Here is a 17,089-nt window from a genome sequence, read left to right on the forward strand (position 1 = left end):
TTCCATGACAAACGTAAGCGTGCTCCAAAATTTACGGATGAAGAGCTAGAAGCGTTGGCTCACGGTGTGTGCGCCGAATTTCGACGACTTTTTAAACAGACCGGGATGTCGACTGGACAAAAGAACAAAATATGGAGGAAGACTGTGGATGAGGTGAATGCTCTTGGTGTGCGGATGCGCTCTGTACAGCAGTGTAAGCACCGTTGGCACGACTTCAGGGGAATGGTTAAAAATAAGGCACAGGCCAAATGGGAACATCAAAAGCGTAAAGGGGGGTGGACCTCCATGTACTGTCGAGCTGACACCTCTGGAGGAGGTTGTTTTGGCCACCTTTGGTCGTGCGCAGGTGGTCGGACTATCTGCTGGCGGCGACACCTCGGAAGAAGCCAATCCTGGTATGGAAGGTAAGTTGTGCTAGCACAATGGGTGCTAGTGGGTAAAAACTTTTGTTGTGGTGGGCTTGTGCCAATCACGTTTGTGCCTGCGTTTCTAGGTGGGCACCTGGAAGATTCCACATTGTCAGGTCCCACATCGGAGGACAAAGAAGGTGGTGAGTACTGTGATGTGCCGGGGGGGGGGGGGGGGTTGCTGGAAGGGACATAACTTCATAACTATTGCCATACTGTGAAAGGTCCCTGTAGCACGGCATACTGTTTCCATGCGTTTGTTCTTTTGTTCCCTGTTGTACAGCCTGGATGACCCCCTCAGCCCCTTCCTGTACTACCAGCAATCCTCTGCCATGTACAAGGCAGCCAACCTCTGGCCCTTCCTGGAGTACCACTGATGCTGTTCCACGTAAGTATAGTATGTGTGCTGCTATTGTTGTCCAAAATGTTTTTATTTGTCGCATTTCTATCCCACCACCTTGCAGTTATGGAACTGCAGGCTCAAAGTGGCTTACAATGCTTAATGGGTAGTGGGATAATGTTTATGAAAACATTTTGTATTACACGATCTTGCTCAGCATGGTGATAAAAAAAGATTTGAGATGTCGACACAAGTGACCTGTTTGTTTGCATTTATTGGTGATCATACTTAATTGGCCAATTTTTATATACCTCTATCATATCTCCACTCAGCCACACCACGTGTCGCCCAGCATCTGGTTCCCGGTTCTTCTACGTGGTCGTCTGTAAGGACTGCGACACCATGTGAAACTCCACATGAGGAAGAAGACGCACGTGAGTCCAGACGTTTTATTGTCTGTTGCAGCAAGGTTGGACATCTGCGTTGTTTTTTAATATCTTTCAGTATTTATGTAATCGCCTTTCAATTGGATAGGTTGGAGACGCCAACAAAAGGAGAGGGTGGGGAGGAAAATGTGACACTTCACCTCTCTGGCGTCACAGCCCCCCCCCCCCCCCCCCCCAGGGTCATGTCACCCCTCTATCTTCCACATTGCAGTTCCCCATGGACCGCCCTTTCAGAAACACTATGGACGAATGGCAGGATCGGCGCCACTTGTGGGAGAAGCAGGTATAAGCGCACTGCTTGAAAAAGTGGCTGAACGTGTCCAGCATTCCACAATTGCCATATGTGCACAGGTGAACAAAGATGTGGAGAAAACCAATGCCCTGTTAGAGCAGAGTAACGCCCATTTGGGCGAACTGTGCAACCTGATGATAGCGTGTTCCCAGCAGCAGCAGCAGCAGATGTTCCAGCAGCTACAGCACATGTTCCATCAGCAACAGCAGATGTTTTTGGATCTCCGTCAGGAGATCAGGGGGAAGCAGCGTGACCTGTTTGGGGATGACTATGCTTGCAGTCCCCACGAAGGAAATGGTATATTCTTTTTGTGTATTCCCTTCCTATATCAGGTGCACAGCCACCTAATCTATATCCCCTCTGTTTTCATGTGTCCATCTACAGTGTGTTTAACTTTTCCCGTACATTATTATAGCCTGGACACCAGCCCAGCACTGGACAAACAGCGATGCTCTCCCAAGTAAGTATAGTATCTAACGTGGTTGTTCTGTCTAGGCTTCTTTTTTTGATCATCCAAATGTATGTCAAGGGCCGCAGAGAAAGTTTATTTGTAGGTTTGTTGTTGAAGCTAGAACTGTGTATGCGGCATGTAATTGGAAGGTTGTGCGCAAACCAAACAACCAAATGCAGCTTACAAACTGTATGTTTGTTTTTTTCACAGGTACGGTGAAACGCCAGGATCCAGTTTGATGGAGCTAAAGGACACATCGGAAAACTGACTTGCTACCAGCTTATGGATGTATAGAATTGCAGATATTTTTGATTATGAAATGCATAGCTCACTGATCTTTTTGCTTGTGTAAACAATGTATATTTTTACGGTGGTTCATTCTGCACACTTGTATTTTGATATTTTCATTTTATTCAATAAACCATCAATGATAATAATTATCAAGATATTATTCAAGTTGCATCTAATCTCATGAACACAATGATAAACAATTGCCCAATGTCAGCAAAAAATTAAATTTATTAAAGGTAGAACAAAAATGAAAATCTGGAAGGAATTACAGGGTACAGGGTGCCGTAGTATGAAGCACGCATTGATTACCACAGGAGTGAAATGAAAATACTTATGCAGTGTAAACCCAAATATTGGTACCTTACGTCTGGCAAAGAGTCATACACTTTTAATTGGCTTTCTGCTGGATTCTTTTTTTTATTTTTTATTTTTATTACATTTGTACCCCGCGCTTTCCCACTCATGGCAGGCTCAATGCGGCAGGCAATGGAGGGTTAAGTGACTTGCCCAGAGTCACAAGGAGCTGCCTGTGCCGGGAATTGATTACATGTCAGCAGTGGTTTACATGTACCAATGCATATATAGCGCAGACAATTCGCACGTCACCAAATTTCTATTTGCTGTCTGCATGTAATTTGCAGCAAACAGCAATGTTAAGAGTTGTTGCCGGTGATTGTATCCATCGGGTTAATTGCTGCAGGTCAGACCTATATTGCAGAGGGTTGAGGTAAGCGGAAAAACTGCTATGTGCAAAATGAGAACCTCCTTGAATGGGTGACTTGACAGATGTGCACATATGGTAGGTTTAAACCCATAGAAGTGGTACGTAACTACAAAGGTTGACGAGGTTTGGAAAAGAATGTTTGGATGACCTGTTTGCGCACAGCACTTCCCCTGCTTACATCCGATCCTTTGTCCGAGGGTGTTATGTCCACTTCAGGAGGTACAACAATCTCTATGTCTAGGTGATGATTCAGGGCGATTTTATGAAGCATGCAGCATACAAGCACTATATCAGCCACCTTTTCTGGGGAATATTGCAGTGATCCACCTGAAATGTGCAAGCAGCGAAACCTGCTCTTCAGTACCCCAAAAGTATGCTCAATTGTGCATCTTGTTGAGATGTGTGCCTCATTGTAGTGCTTCTCTGCATCAGACCGGGGCATCGCGAGCGGGGTCAGTAGCCATGTTCTGCATCCATTCCCAGCATCCCCTGCAGGAACACAACAATGCATTGCTTAAAACATAAAATATGTTTAGTATAAATGTGCAGATTGCTAGCATCCCCTACCCTTACATACTAGTGCCCTACTCGTCTTTTGAAGGTTTTTGGCCTTCGGAAGAGGTGGCTCTTTCCTGTCCCGATGGTGGAAGCGGTTGATTCATCTACCAATAATGCTTCTATCAATAGAACGCCATATACTCCCCTTGACCTGTACATGTAATGGGACATACTCACCAAGAAGCAACCCATTTCCAATTTTTCCCTCTGCAAACTTTTTCCCCAGTGCACTGTTCGACAAGATATAGGAGTCATGGCAGCTCCCCGGAAAACGTGTCACAACATCCAGGATCCTAAGGTGTGCATCGCACACTGCTTGTACATTCAACGAGTACCCCATCTTGCGGTTACGGTACTGCATTTCTTCTGCTGCAGGCGGGGTGAAAGCAACATGTGTGCAGTCAATAGCTCCCAGTACACTGGGCATGCCAGCAATCTTGTAGAAGTCCATCTTGATCCTCCTCCATTCCTCTTCCCCTGTGGGAAAAGCTATGTATTTCCGGACACATTTTTTCAGTGCGCGCAGAACCTGAAACGAATAGCAAAGGTTGCTGTTTTACCATGCTGTTTTATATGTTACAGATACGAGAAGGGGGTGTAACAAAGGGGGGTGAGGGCACAGACGTGGTGGAGTACAGAGATGGGGAGAGGGTTTTCTGAAATGGATTATTACCTGGGACAGATGTCTTGAAACAGTTGCCTGGTCCACGCCGCTGTTACCCCTCAATACATGCTGAAATGTCCCTGTGGCGAAGAACTGCAGAATGGTCAGCAGCTTTAGCAATCCAGGTACTGCATGAGATCTTGCAGTGCTTGGGTCGATATCATGTCTTATCTCCTGGTATAGCTCATATATAGCAGTTCTGCATAAGCGGTAGTCATCTAAAATCTTCCTATCTGAAATGTCTTCCAGAACCAGACATGTATGAAACACATGTGGGCATGGCAGCCTGCGAGGGCGAACTATAGACTCCTGTCCCTGAGTGGCAGCAGCATGGGCATCTTGCATACCTTGAAAGTCCAACTATGCCAGGAAAAATCCACCATCCATCACCTTATTGTTTTAAATTCACAATCGGTGCAGAGACGAGAACGGCATATGTTTAACGCGCGAAGGAATGACGTCATAGATACGCGCCAATGCGAAGCCAGTCATGTAGCTACTGGATCATGAAAATATAGGCCTATTCGCTAACCAGTGTCACGTGCAGCGGAAACGCCATAGCATGCATTGTGCTCCGGCGTGCCATGAGCACGCACAATACAAACGTCATATATTCACACATCTGCAGGCAATGCGTGGCTCACCCAATTATAAGCTGTAAACAAATAGTATGTTCAAAGGGGTCAAAAAAGTTTGAAGTGTGTACATGAGGAAATGGAGAGTTCAATGACCTCTCCAGGATTACAGGTTGCTGTAGGATTGTACCATGGATTCCCAGCTTGTGCCATCGATCTCCACGTTTCACCCTCCTTTTTTTAAAGCAACATCAAAAGCAGGTTGTAAGGATGTGGTTGTGGAGTTTGGGCTACCATTGGTCTCCATAGAAATGAGGACACACTGATCCAGCCCTGGTTTTGCTTACACTGAAAACAACCGTAGTATGAACCCAACTTGCTCTATCTGCCCACCGTGTTCATGAGCCATGTGTCAACCTTATAGTGTGACTAGCACTTCACAGTAGTCGCTCCAGCATCATCACATCCATACATATATATATATATATATACACACAAAGGCTTAGGATGTTGTGTTTATTTATTTATTTATTTAGTTGCATTTGTATCCCACATTTCCCACATACAGTGGTGGAAATAAGTATTTGATCCCTTGCTGATTTTGTAAGTTTGCCCACTGACAAAGACATGAGCAGCCCATAATTGAAGGGTAGGTTATTGGTAACAGTGAGAGATAGCACATCACAAATTAAATCCGGAAAATCACATTGTGGAAAGTATATGAATTTATTTGCATTCTGCAGAGGGAAATAAGTATTTGATCCCCCACCAACCAGTAAGAGATCTGGCCCCTACAGACCAGGTAGATGCTCCAAATCAACTCGTTACCTGCATGACAGACAGCTGTCGGCAATGGTCACCTGTATGAAAGACACCTGTCCACAGACTCAGTGAATCAGTCAGACTCTAACCTCTACAAAATGGCCAAGAGCAAGGAGCTGTCTAAGGATGTCAGGGACAAGATCATACACCTGCACAAGGCTGGAATGGGCTACAAAACCATCAGTAAGACGCTGGGCGAGAAGGAGACAACTGTTGGTGCCATAGTAAGAAAATGGAAGAAGTACAAAATGACTGTCAATCGACAAAGATCTGGGGCTCCACGCAAAATCTCACCTCGTGGGGTATCCTTGATCATGAGGAAGGTTAGAAATCAGCCTACAACTACAAGGGGGGAACTTGTCAATGATCTCAAGGCAGCTGGGACCACTGTCACCACGAAAACCATTGGTAACACATTACGACATAACGGATTGCAATCCTGCAGTGCCCGCAAGGTCCCCCTGCTCCGGAAGGCACATGTGACAGCCCGTCTGAAGTTTGCCAGTGAACACCTGGATGATGCCGAGAGTGATTGGGAGAAGGTGCTGTGGTCAGATGAGACAAAAATTGAGCTCTTTGGCATGAACTCAACTCGCCGTGTTTGGAGGAAGAGAAATGCTGCCTATGACCCAAAGAACACCGTCCCCACTGTCAAGCATGGAGGTGGAAATGTTATGTTTTGGGGGTGTTTCTCTGCTAAGGGCACAGGACTACTTCACCGCATCAATGGGAGAATGGATGGGGCCATGTACCGTACAATTCTGAGTGACAACCTCCTTCCCTCCGCCAGGGCCTTAAAAATGGGTCGTGGCTGGGTCTTCCAGCACGACAATGACCCAAAACATACAGCCAAGGCAACAAAGGAGTGGCTCAGGAAGAAGCACATTAGGGTCATGGAGTGGCCTAGCCAGTCACCAGACCTTAATCCCATTGAAAACTTATGGAGGGAGCTGAAGCTGCGAGTTGCCAAGCGACAGCCCAGAACTCTTAATGATTTAGAGATGATCTGCAAAGAGGAGTGGACCAAAATTCCTCCTGACATGTGTGCAAACCTCATCATCAACTACAGAAGACGTCTGACCGCTGTGCTTGCCAACAAGGGTTTTGCCACCAAGTATTAGGTCTTGTTTGCCAGAGGGATTAAATACTTATTTCCCTCTGCAGAATGCAAATAAATTCATATACTTTCCACAATGTGATTTTCCGGATTTAATTTGTGATGTGCTATCTCTCACTGTTACCAATAACCTACCCTTCAATTATGGGCTGCTCATGTCTTTGTCAGTGGGCAAACTTACAAAATCAGCAAGGGATCAAATACTTATTTCCACCACTGTATTTGCAGGCTCAGTGTGGCTTACAATACATTGTAAATAATAGAAATACAGTTTGTTACATTACGATTATGGTTACATTGTGAATAGTTAAGGAAGACAGAGTTATATCGGTCACCTTTGGGGCGTAGAAACTATAGGATATGACGTTGGGGAATTACTATGGTGATCGAATAATAGCAAGAGAGTGATGGGTAGACAGTTTTTATCAGTGGGTAGATTGTTGAGTGGGAGAGAGTACAGGGAAGTGGAGTACGTGAGGTAATGTCTTGAGGCATTATTATGATGTATATGGGATTTATATGTTTTAATCCTTGCGGTATGTTTTTTCAAAGAGATAGGTCTTTAATCGCTTGCGGAAGTCTGTCAACTCATAGACCGCTCTCAGGCCGCGTGGCAGTGCGTTCCAGAGTTGCGTGCTCTTGTAGGTGAAGGTTGATGCATGTAGTACTTTATACTTTATGCCTTTGCACTTTGGGAAGTGGAGGTTAAGGAAAGTTCTGGATGATTTTTTGGCATTTCTGGGTGGCAAGTCTACCAAGTCAGACATGTATGCAGGGGCTTCACCGTGAATGATTTTGTGCACTAACGTGCATACTTTAAAGGTGACACGTTCCCTGAGTGGGAGCCAGTGTAGTTTCTCACGTAATGGTGCTGCGCTTTCGTATTTTGGTTTTCCGAAGATGAGTCTGGCTGCTGTATTCTGGGCTGTCTGAAGTTTTCTCATTATTTGTTCTTTGCAGCCTGCGTATAATGAGTTGCAGTAATCCAGATGGCTTAATACGAGTGATTGTACCAGGTTGCGGAAGACAGATCTTGGAAAGAATGGTTTTATTCTTTTCAGCTTCCACATGGAGAAGAACATCTTTTTTGTTGTGTTGTTCACGTGAGTCTCAAGTGTAAGGTGGCGGTCGATTGTGACTCCAAGGATTTTTAAATTTTCAGAAATTGGCAAGTTTAGTTTAGGTGTGTTGATGGCGGTAAATTTTGTTGTGTTGTATTGGGAGGTTAGTATGAGGCATTGAGTTTTTTCTGCGTTCAATTTCAGTCGGAATGCATCTGCCCAGGTGTTCATGATGTGTAGACTTTGGTTGATTTCGTTGGAGATTTCGTTGATGTTTTGTTTATATCGTTTTGTTTTGTTTTGTATATTGTTTTATATATATCGTTACATCATTGTATATTGTATTGTATATTGTTTTGTTTTGTATATACCGTTACATCATCAGCATATATGTAAGAGTTAAGGTTATGGTTTGATAGAAGTTTTGCTAGTGGGGTCATCAGTAGGTTGAAAATTGTTGGTGAAAGGGGAGATCCTTGCAGTACTCCGCACTCAGGTGTCCATGCAGCAGATGTGGTTGAATTTGATGTGACTTGGTATGAGCGTGAGGTTAAGAACCCCTTGAACCAATTTAGGACATTGCCTCCGATGCCGAAATATTCAAGAATGTGTAATAGAATTCCGTGGTCAACCATGTCAAAGGCACTTGACATATCAAATTGTAGGAGGAGTATATTAGAGCCTGTTGCGATCCGTTGCTTAAATTTGGTCAGTAGGGTAGTTAGTACTGTCTCTGTGCTGTGATTCGAACGGAATCCTGATTGGGCGTCATGCAGTATTGAGAACTTATCGAGATAACTTGTGAGTTGTTTGGTTACCACTCCTTCTGTTATTTTGGTTATTAGTGGTATGGATGCAACTGGTCTGTAGTTAGTTATTTCACTAGCGTTTTTCTTTGTATCTTTGGGTATTGGGGTGAGTAAGATTTTTCCTTTTTCCTTTGGGAAAAGTCCATTTTGTAGCATGAAATTCAGGTGATTCGTTAAGTCTAGTATGAATTGTTGAGGAGCTGATTTCATGAGGTTGCTTGGGCAGATGTCTAGTTTGCATTGGGATTTGGCGAATCTATTAAGCATTTTAAGGATAAGGTCTTCTGACAGTACTTCGAATTCGGTCCAGATCCTGTCTGCTGGGTATGTTCCGTCTTCCGGGTCTAGGTAGTTCAGGAATGTGGTGTATTTGGTTGGGCTGGTAGGTATTTTAAGTTGTAGTTGTATGATTTTCTCTTTGAAGTATTTCGCGAGGTCGTCGACCCCTGGTATTTCTTTGTTATTGTTTGTAACAGGTGTGGTGTCTAGCAGCTTATTTACAAGGTGGAAGAGTTTGTGCGTGTCTTTGTAGTTTGGTCCAATTATAGTTTTATAGTGTAGTCTTTTCGTCTGTTTTATGGTGTATTTGTATTTCCTCCGAAGTGATTTCCATGCATTCAGTGTGGGTTCATCTTTCTTTTTGTTCCAAGCGCGTTCTAGTTTTCTGACTTGCGTTTTGAGTTCTTTCAGCTCTTCGGTGAACCATGGATTTGATTTTTTCCTGTGCGATGTTCTGGTTTGGATTGGGGCAATTGTTGTTATGATGGCAGCTATAGACTCCTATCTCCTTTATCGGCATCGTCTGCTTCCTCGCCATACACTTTCATATTATTCCTCGTCTTCTCCTCTGAGACGGACACTACTCCCTCCAGAAGTGGCAACACTCTAAGTGGTGCAAAGAAGTGCAGCGATGAAGGAGGACCCCTTTAAACATCTCCTCTGCCACCCTATCATTGGGTTGGAGCGGCAGTGGTTAGATACAGAAACGGCTTACTGAAGCGGATGAAATCTCCAGCTTTCGGGTGGGTTTTCGTATCTCTGCCAGAAGTAGCAAAGGTTGGAAAAATTTTTGGTGGTCTTGAGTCCAAATAGGGCAGCCCCCGCCCCACCCAGGCCCACTCATACATACACCACAACCAATTCGCAAACCTGTGGCACTGCGGCCTGTATTGTATCCCTTCCCCCTACTCAACCTGTTTGTGAGTCACCACAATAGAAACATACGTTTGTGAGTCACCACAATAGAAACATACGCACACAGCTGATCAGATTGTGAAAAATATTTATAAACTTTTTTAAATATAAAACTTTATGGGCCAAACTATATACATTGTGGAGTGGGGACGATGCGGTGGGATAGGGGGGAAAGGGTAGTAGACCGCCTCAAGGAGGCTGTATTTGGGAGGAGAGATACTGGAACAACTGTGAAAGGTTCTCCAGTACCTCTCCTCCCTGGTGCAGGGTGCCGGCAAAGTCCTGGAGCTCCTTGGGGGAAAGACAGGTATGGGCAAGAGGGATAGGAGAGGAGGCACGGTCCACAAGGGTGGGAGGGATAGTGGAGGTGGATCTGGTGAGGGTGGGAGTAGGGGGGATGGGAGAGGTACCTCTTTGTACGGTGGGGTTGGGACGGATAGGGGATACAGCCCTGTCAAATGTTCCAGGGGGAGGGGAGGGAGGGGGAAGAAAGGGGAATTCTTCGACCCCCATGAGGTCCACAACACCACCTGCCAGTACAAGAAAAAATAAGTACATTTACAATGATTCGCCACATACAAATTTTCAATGATATATATATAATGGAGATTATTGTTAGACATAAGGGATACATAGAAGGGATAGGGATTATAGATAATTTGTTGTTTTTGTTGTTAGTTTTACTTTATTTGTCCATAGTAATATACGTAAAGCAATTCTAGAATAAATAACACATTACAGTTTAATAACTATTTCTATTGAGAGAATACACCATGAGATAAACGCACCATGGACCACAAGAACATCCATGTGGAATCGTTCCAGTAGGGGGGGTGATATTTTCAGTAGTGGCGGAGGTGGAGGCCCCGGCAGGGAGTTGCGAAAAGGAGAGGGAAGTCCGAGGGTGAGCTTGGGAGGTGGTAGTACCAGCGCTTGTGGGACAGTGCGGCTGAGGGGTGGAGGCAGAAGAGAGAGCATGGCTGGTGGCACTGTGCGGCTGGGGGGAGTCAGAGAGGGGGACAGGAGGCCTGATGGGACTGAGCAGCTGGGGGGAGTCAGAGAGGGGGAGAGGAGCGCTGATGGGACTTTGCGGCTGTGGAGAGTCGGAGAGAGGAGGGCTCTGGACATCAGTTACAGGAGGAGGAGAGGCATGGCGAAAGGGACCATGTGACTGGGCGGGGAGACGCAGAACGGTGGGTTCATTTCTGGGTCTCTTGGGGGGGGATCAGAAGATATACTCATATCACCCCTCTCCTCAAGTCACTTCACTGGCTTCCGATCAGATACCGAATACAGTTCAAGCTTCTCCTACTCACCTACAAATGCACTCGATCTGCAGCCCCTCCTTACCTCTCTACCCTCATCTCCCCTTACGTCCCTACCCGTAACCTCCACTCTCAAGACAAATCCCTCCTTTCAGTACCCTTCTCCACCACCGCCAACTCTAGGCTTCGCCCCTTCTGCCTCGCCTCTCCCCATGCTTGGAACAAACTCCCCGAGCCCATACGCCGGGCCCCCTCCCTACCCATCTTCAAATCATTGCTCAAAGCCCACCTCTTCAATGTCGCCTTCGGCACCTAATCACTACATCTCTTCTCAGGAAATCTCATATACCCCAACTTGACATTTCGTCCTTTAGATTGTAAGCTCTTCTGAGCAGGGACCGTCCTTATTTGTTAATTTGTACAGCGCTGCGTAACCCTAGTAGCGCTCTAGAAATGTTAAGTAGTAGTAGTAGTAGTAGTAGGGATCAGAAGAGGGGCCGGGACACACTAGGGCATAAGGAACAGGATGGGGACCAGGGGTAGGATAGGAAGGGCGAGGAGGAACAGGACCTGCCAGGGACCCCTCGCCCCCATCGTGATCATCATCATCATCATCATCATCATCATCATCACCACTATCATCATCCGATGATACTTCTGCAAAGAGAACAACGAAATATCAGCACCCTCAAGGGCATTACAAAATCTGTGGCTGTTGTTACCGACTAATGTGAAACCAATAAATACCTGGACTGTTGTCCAGGTTCGAGCCGACCTCCTGGAGCCAGTCCCAGTTGTCCTTCCTTATTGCTCTGGCCCTTTTCTTAAGCTCCTCAACCTATAAACACACAAAAAAATGATGGGATATCAGCTGAAAATATAAGGTGCCATGATATTCTAATAGTTCGTCTATAATGGGAATATTAAGAATGGCATAACATATTAAACAAGGTGTGCAAGAGAAATGTACATATGTAATTAAGTGTAAACCACCCCTACATTCTACCAAACACGAACGCGTACATAAAAAACGTGCACATGTACAATAAATAAAAAAAAATACACGCACATAAGGTTGTCCAGAAATGATAATACTTACGGATCTGGGGTAGGAAGACCGCCGATTGAATAGAAGCTGCAGGACATTCCAGCCCTGGTCCATTTTAATAATGTTTCTTTTTTTCCCCGGCCGGGGAAAAAGCCGCTTGGCATTCACATAGATTAGCTGTGCTAGCCACAGCACATCCATATCGGAAAAATTTGGTTTCCTACCCCTTGCAGCCATTACTTCGACAATTGTGGACACGTGCGTACCGCGTATACACACACACACACACACACGTGGAAGACACACATTGTTAAAGCACGTATTATGACGCAGCTGTATGACAGCTTTGGCCTGTACGACTGCTCTGACCAGACGTTTAATATGTTCCGGTAAATGATTCGGTATAATCGTCGGTATTGTTAGTGCATCCCGAATCGTTCGCAGAACAATGGTTTTTGCTGTTTTGTATTCCGTTTTTGTTAGCTGCTTGATTCGTTGGAAAAAGGCCTTTAATGCATGCAACGGTTAGGAATTTCGTTCGTTAAAGGTTGTTAAGGTTTAGTGCATCTGGGCCTGAGTTAGCACACCCAACTTGGGTGGCAGTATTTACATCAGGTTTCAGCAGGCATAAGTCTGGAGCCTAAGTTTAGGTGCAGGAATTTGCACTAAGTATGATTCTTTACAGGGTGCAACATCTTTTATAGAATCACGCTTAGAGTCAATCTTTTCCACTACCCATTTTTGAGCACCATTTGTAGAATTCCCTCCCCCCCCCCACCCCATAGTATAAGCAAAATAAAAATAAAAAAAAAACCCTCCCAGAATATAAACATCCACTCTGTCCTGAAAAGAGGATTTGTCAAAAAATGAGGGAAAGAGAAAGAAAACAAAAATAGAAGTTGCTTAGAAATTTGTACCTTCCGTGACTGTGGCTGCACCTATTCTTAGACACACCAACGGGAGTGAAAACATACATGGTAGGCTAGTTTGCCTTTGTGGTTTTAAAGCCACTGTCTTTGATAAGATGAAATTAAACATTTCATTAAATCTCCCACTATCAGAAGGGCTGTCCAACCACAACCTAGATAATTCAAGGGAACGACACTGGGTAGCACTAAAAGAAGGCTTCTTCTGAAAAGCACTGGCCTTATCAAACTACAGCAGATGCTTCAGTCAACCATTGGATATTGAAAACATAAATAATGAAACAAAATTTAGAGACAAAAGCTTTGAGTCTGAGGACAAAATGCTCACGGATATTGTCAGTCCTTGAGTAGCCAAGCAGCAAAAAGTTCCAGTGACAACAATAGGAGGGAGAAGAATGGGGACAAGTCAGGAGGCCTCAGTGTGAATAAGGCCCAGAGCTGCACATGCTGCTGTTACCGTAGAAACTAACCTCTCCCCTGAAGAGGTTTGATGGGGTATTGTTCAGGGGACACAAGATGTGTCATACACCAGATGGTCGCGTGCTGTATAACTCAGTTATCTGACAGGACAGAGTAAAGGAATGCGTTCTGCAAATCTCTTCAGAAGGCTGAGTGGGACACCATCTGTTCTTTCAGACTGAAGGCACTTTACAAGAAAAGAAGGGAGCAAAATTAAAATTAGTTACCATGGCCCATATGGCCAATTTTATCAGCTAACTTTCTTAGAAGGTTTTATTTCTGCTGGATTGCATTTTGTGCTAGACTACAGGGCCCTTTTACTAAAGTGTGGTAAAAATTTGCAGTTACCCTATGTTAGCTGCAAAAATGAACACGTTTAACAGCAAAGCTGCTGTGTCAGCTGCTGGGGTGTATCCAGCATCCTCCCATACAGTTAATGCACAGAAAAAACTTTTACCACATATCAAGTGCATGAGGTGGTGTTAAGTGACCTGTGCTGCAGTAAGTTACCATGTGAAAATAAGAATAGCCATACTGGGGCAGACCGATGATCTATCTAGCCCAGTATCCTGTTTCCAGAAGTGGTCAATCCAGATCACAAGTACCTGGCAGAATATCAAAGAGCAGCAAGATTCTATGTTACCAAACCCAGGGACAGCAATGGCTTCCCCATCTCTATCTCAATAGCAGACTATGGACTTTTCCTACTGGAACTTGCCCAAACCTTTTTTAAACCCAGATATGCTAACTGCTGTAACCACGTCCTCCAGCAATGAGTTCTAGAGCTTAAGTATTCATTGAGTGAAAAAAATATTCTTCCTATTTGTTGTAGAACTGTTTTGAAGGAATGGATCCGCGGAATCTTAGTGGAGATTAGGTGGTGACACTGGTAATTGGGAAACAAAACCAGTGCTGGGCAGACTTCTACGGTCTGCACCCTGATCGTGACTGAATAGATAGGGATGGACTGGAGTGTAAATTTTAAGGGACTTCAACGTTAGCTTCAGAACTTAGTACAAGAAGTTGCCATTCTACGGTCTGTGCCTTGAGAATGGCAAGGACAAATCAAACTCGGGATATATTTAAAGTATCACATACCATGTAAAATGAGTTTATCTTGTTGGGCAGACTGGATGGACCATACAGGTCTTTATCTGCCATCATTTACTATGTATATGTTTCTATGTAACTTCAAGTCATGCAGATTATTGCAACGGAATCTATGCGGGATGCAAAGAACAACTCACAAAAAAACTCCAGACCGCCCAAAATACAGCAGCCAGGTTGATATTCAGCAAAACACGCTTCGAAAGTGCCAAACCCCTTCAAGAAAAGCTGCATTGGCTCCCAATCAAAGAACGGATCATCTTCAAAATCTGCACTTTGGTCCACAAAATTATATATGGCATAGTCCCAGGATACATGATCAACCTTATAGATCTACCAATAAGAATCAGAGTCAGATCGTCAAGATCATACCTAAACCTACACTACCCAAATTGCAAAGGACTGAAATACAAAACAATTTACGCATCTGGTGTTAATAATGGGCTTTCCTTATCATTCTAGGATTATCACTGTCTTTTCACTCTCACTCCAGTGTTCCAAATATCCACTACTTAGTATTGTGGAGTGCTGAAAGACCAGTGGTGTTTAGTATTTTCACCACCTCTCCAAACTATCATATATAACGGCTTTAGAGAGATAAAATACAAGGCCACACATATGAGAAAGTGAAGTTACAGATTTTATTACTCACCAAGAGAAAGTTACAATTACCAATTTTAACCTCTCATGGGGGTGGGGGGTGTCACAGAGCCACAACATAAAACCATGCTGCTTGCATCTGAGACTCCAAGGAACACACAAGCAACCAAACACTTCCATTCACCACTCTCCAAATATATGTACAATCCACTGCCCACGGGAGCACAGCACCACAGCCACACACAGGTACTCTCTGGGTCTGAGTCTCTAATGTTCCACCTTAGGGTTCTTTTTACTCCCTCCCAAATCTTTATGTACCACCAACCCACAATTTGGAGGGACAATAGACACCAAGGCTGCGTCTTGTGAAAGCAATCAGTTACTTTATTTCCCCTACTTACCAAATACAAATACAGTCAGTAATTGCTTCCGGGAGAGAGACACTGCTGCATAGAAATGCTGTCTGCGTCCAACATCTCCACAGAAGTAGGAAATACAATCACGTATATATGGTAAACGTAACATTGAGTCTATGGGATCCATGTCATTAGGCCTGCCTTTTTTCATCTTCCTCAAAAAGAATTACCTAGCTTCTCCTTTTGACCATCTGTTTTCCCTTACGTCAAACTGGCTAAACCACATTATCCTGTTCAAGCTGACTTGCTCCTTTTCTTCCTTTTTGCAAGCCTGTTTTTGCACGCTAGACTGTTCTTATCAGATCATGTGATTCTGGGTCACACAGATGTCAGTCTTGTCATTCTTGGCCTGGGCCTTACCTTATGGTTCAGACCTGTGCTCTTTATTATACAGTATTGCCTAATATAAGTAACATAATCAAGGTCATTCTCATTTGCAACATTATATGCCAGTAATCATAGTTCTGCTTTTTTCTTACCACCTGTTTAGTGACCAAAAATTCCCCTTACATCAGCAAAAGCTATAAATCAGTTTTCAGTAAAACATATCTCTGTTTCTCAGCATTCTGTAGTTAGTTCCTCTTTCCACTTGCTGTGCAAGCACTTATGGGAACATATGTCACACTTAAACATAGTATAAACATAGTAGATGACGGCAGAAAAAGACCTGCACGGTCCATCCAGTCTGCCCAACAAGATAACTCATATTTGCTGCTTTTTGTGTATACCCTACTTTGATTTGTACCTGTGCTCTTCAGGGCACAGACCATATAAGTCTGCCCAGCACTATCCCCGCCTCCCAACCACCAGCCCCTCCTCCCAACCACCGGCTCTGGCACAGACCGTATAAGTCTGCCCAGCACTATTCTCACCTCCCAACCACCAGCCCTGCCTCCCAACCACCGGCTCTGGCACAGACCGTACAAGTCTGTCCAGCACTATCCCCGCCTCCCAACCACCAGTCCCGCTGCCCACCACCGGCTCTGGCACAGACCATATAAGTCTGCCCAGCACTATCCCCGCCTCCCAACCACCAGCCCCGCCTCCCGATCTTGACTAACTTCTAGGATAAGCTCTGTGGACAGCACCTAAGACATGCACTAAGAGCAAACAGATAATTATCAAGAAGCACTGAATTTTTATCCACATACCAATGTCTCTCCAGCTCCAGATACTATAAACAAAAAACAAAACAAAACAAAAAAATTATTGGTAACTGGCATCTCCGTGACTGTATTTTTGACCTTTAGTGAGGCCTAGCTCAACATACAACTAAGCAGGCTACATTTCTAAGCCTGTTCTATGGTTCTATAGTTCATGTCCAGCATGTTCCATATATTAACACCGGCTTCTACATAAGCACACAACTATGGAATGGCCTCCCAAAAGCTGTGAAAACAATCCATGACCACCTGAACTTCAGGAAATCACTAAAAACCAACCTCTTCAAAAAGGCCTACCCCAACGACCCTACGTAAACCTCTTCACCCAGAAACACAGCATGCCTAATGATTGTA

General features: G+C 44.5%; 1 protein-coding gene across 1 annotated transcript; it reads right to left on the bottom strand.

Annotated features, from left to right (window-relative positions):
- Positions 1 to 3,057: 3,057 nt before the first annotated feature.
- Positions 3,058 to 12,265, bottom strand: LOC115469663 (putative nuclease HARBI1). The gene is made up of 6 exons (XM_030202453.1): positions 12,116 to 12,265; positions 11,764 to 11,854; positions 11,587 to 11,673; positions 4,183 to 4,415; positions 3,687 to 4,038; positions 3,058 to 3,440 (listed from the first exon to the last, which is right to left on the bottom strand). Exons 1-6 carry the CDS (start codon positions 12,263 to 12,265, stop codon positions 3,058 to 3,060), a joined length of 1,296 nt encoding a protein of 431 aa, XP_030058313.1.
- Positions 12,266 to 17,089: the final 4,824 nt, after the last annotated feature.

This window comes from Microcaecilia unicolor, chromosome 4 (genome assembly GCF_901765095.1).
Source record: "Microcaecilia unicolor chromosome 4, aMicUni1.1, whole genome shotgun sequence".
Classification (NCBI taxonomy): Eukaryota; Metazoa; Chordata; class Amphibia; order Gymnophiona; family Siphonopidae; genus Microcaecilia; species Microcaecilia unicolor.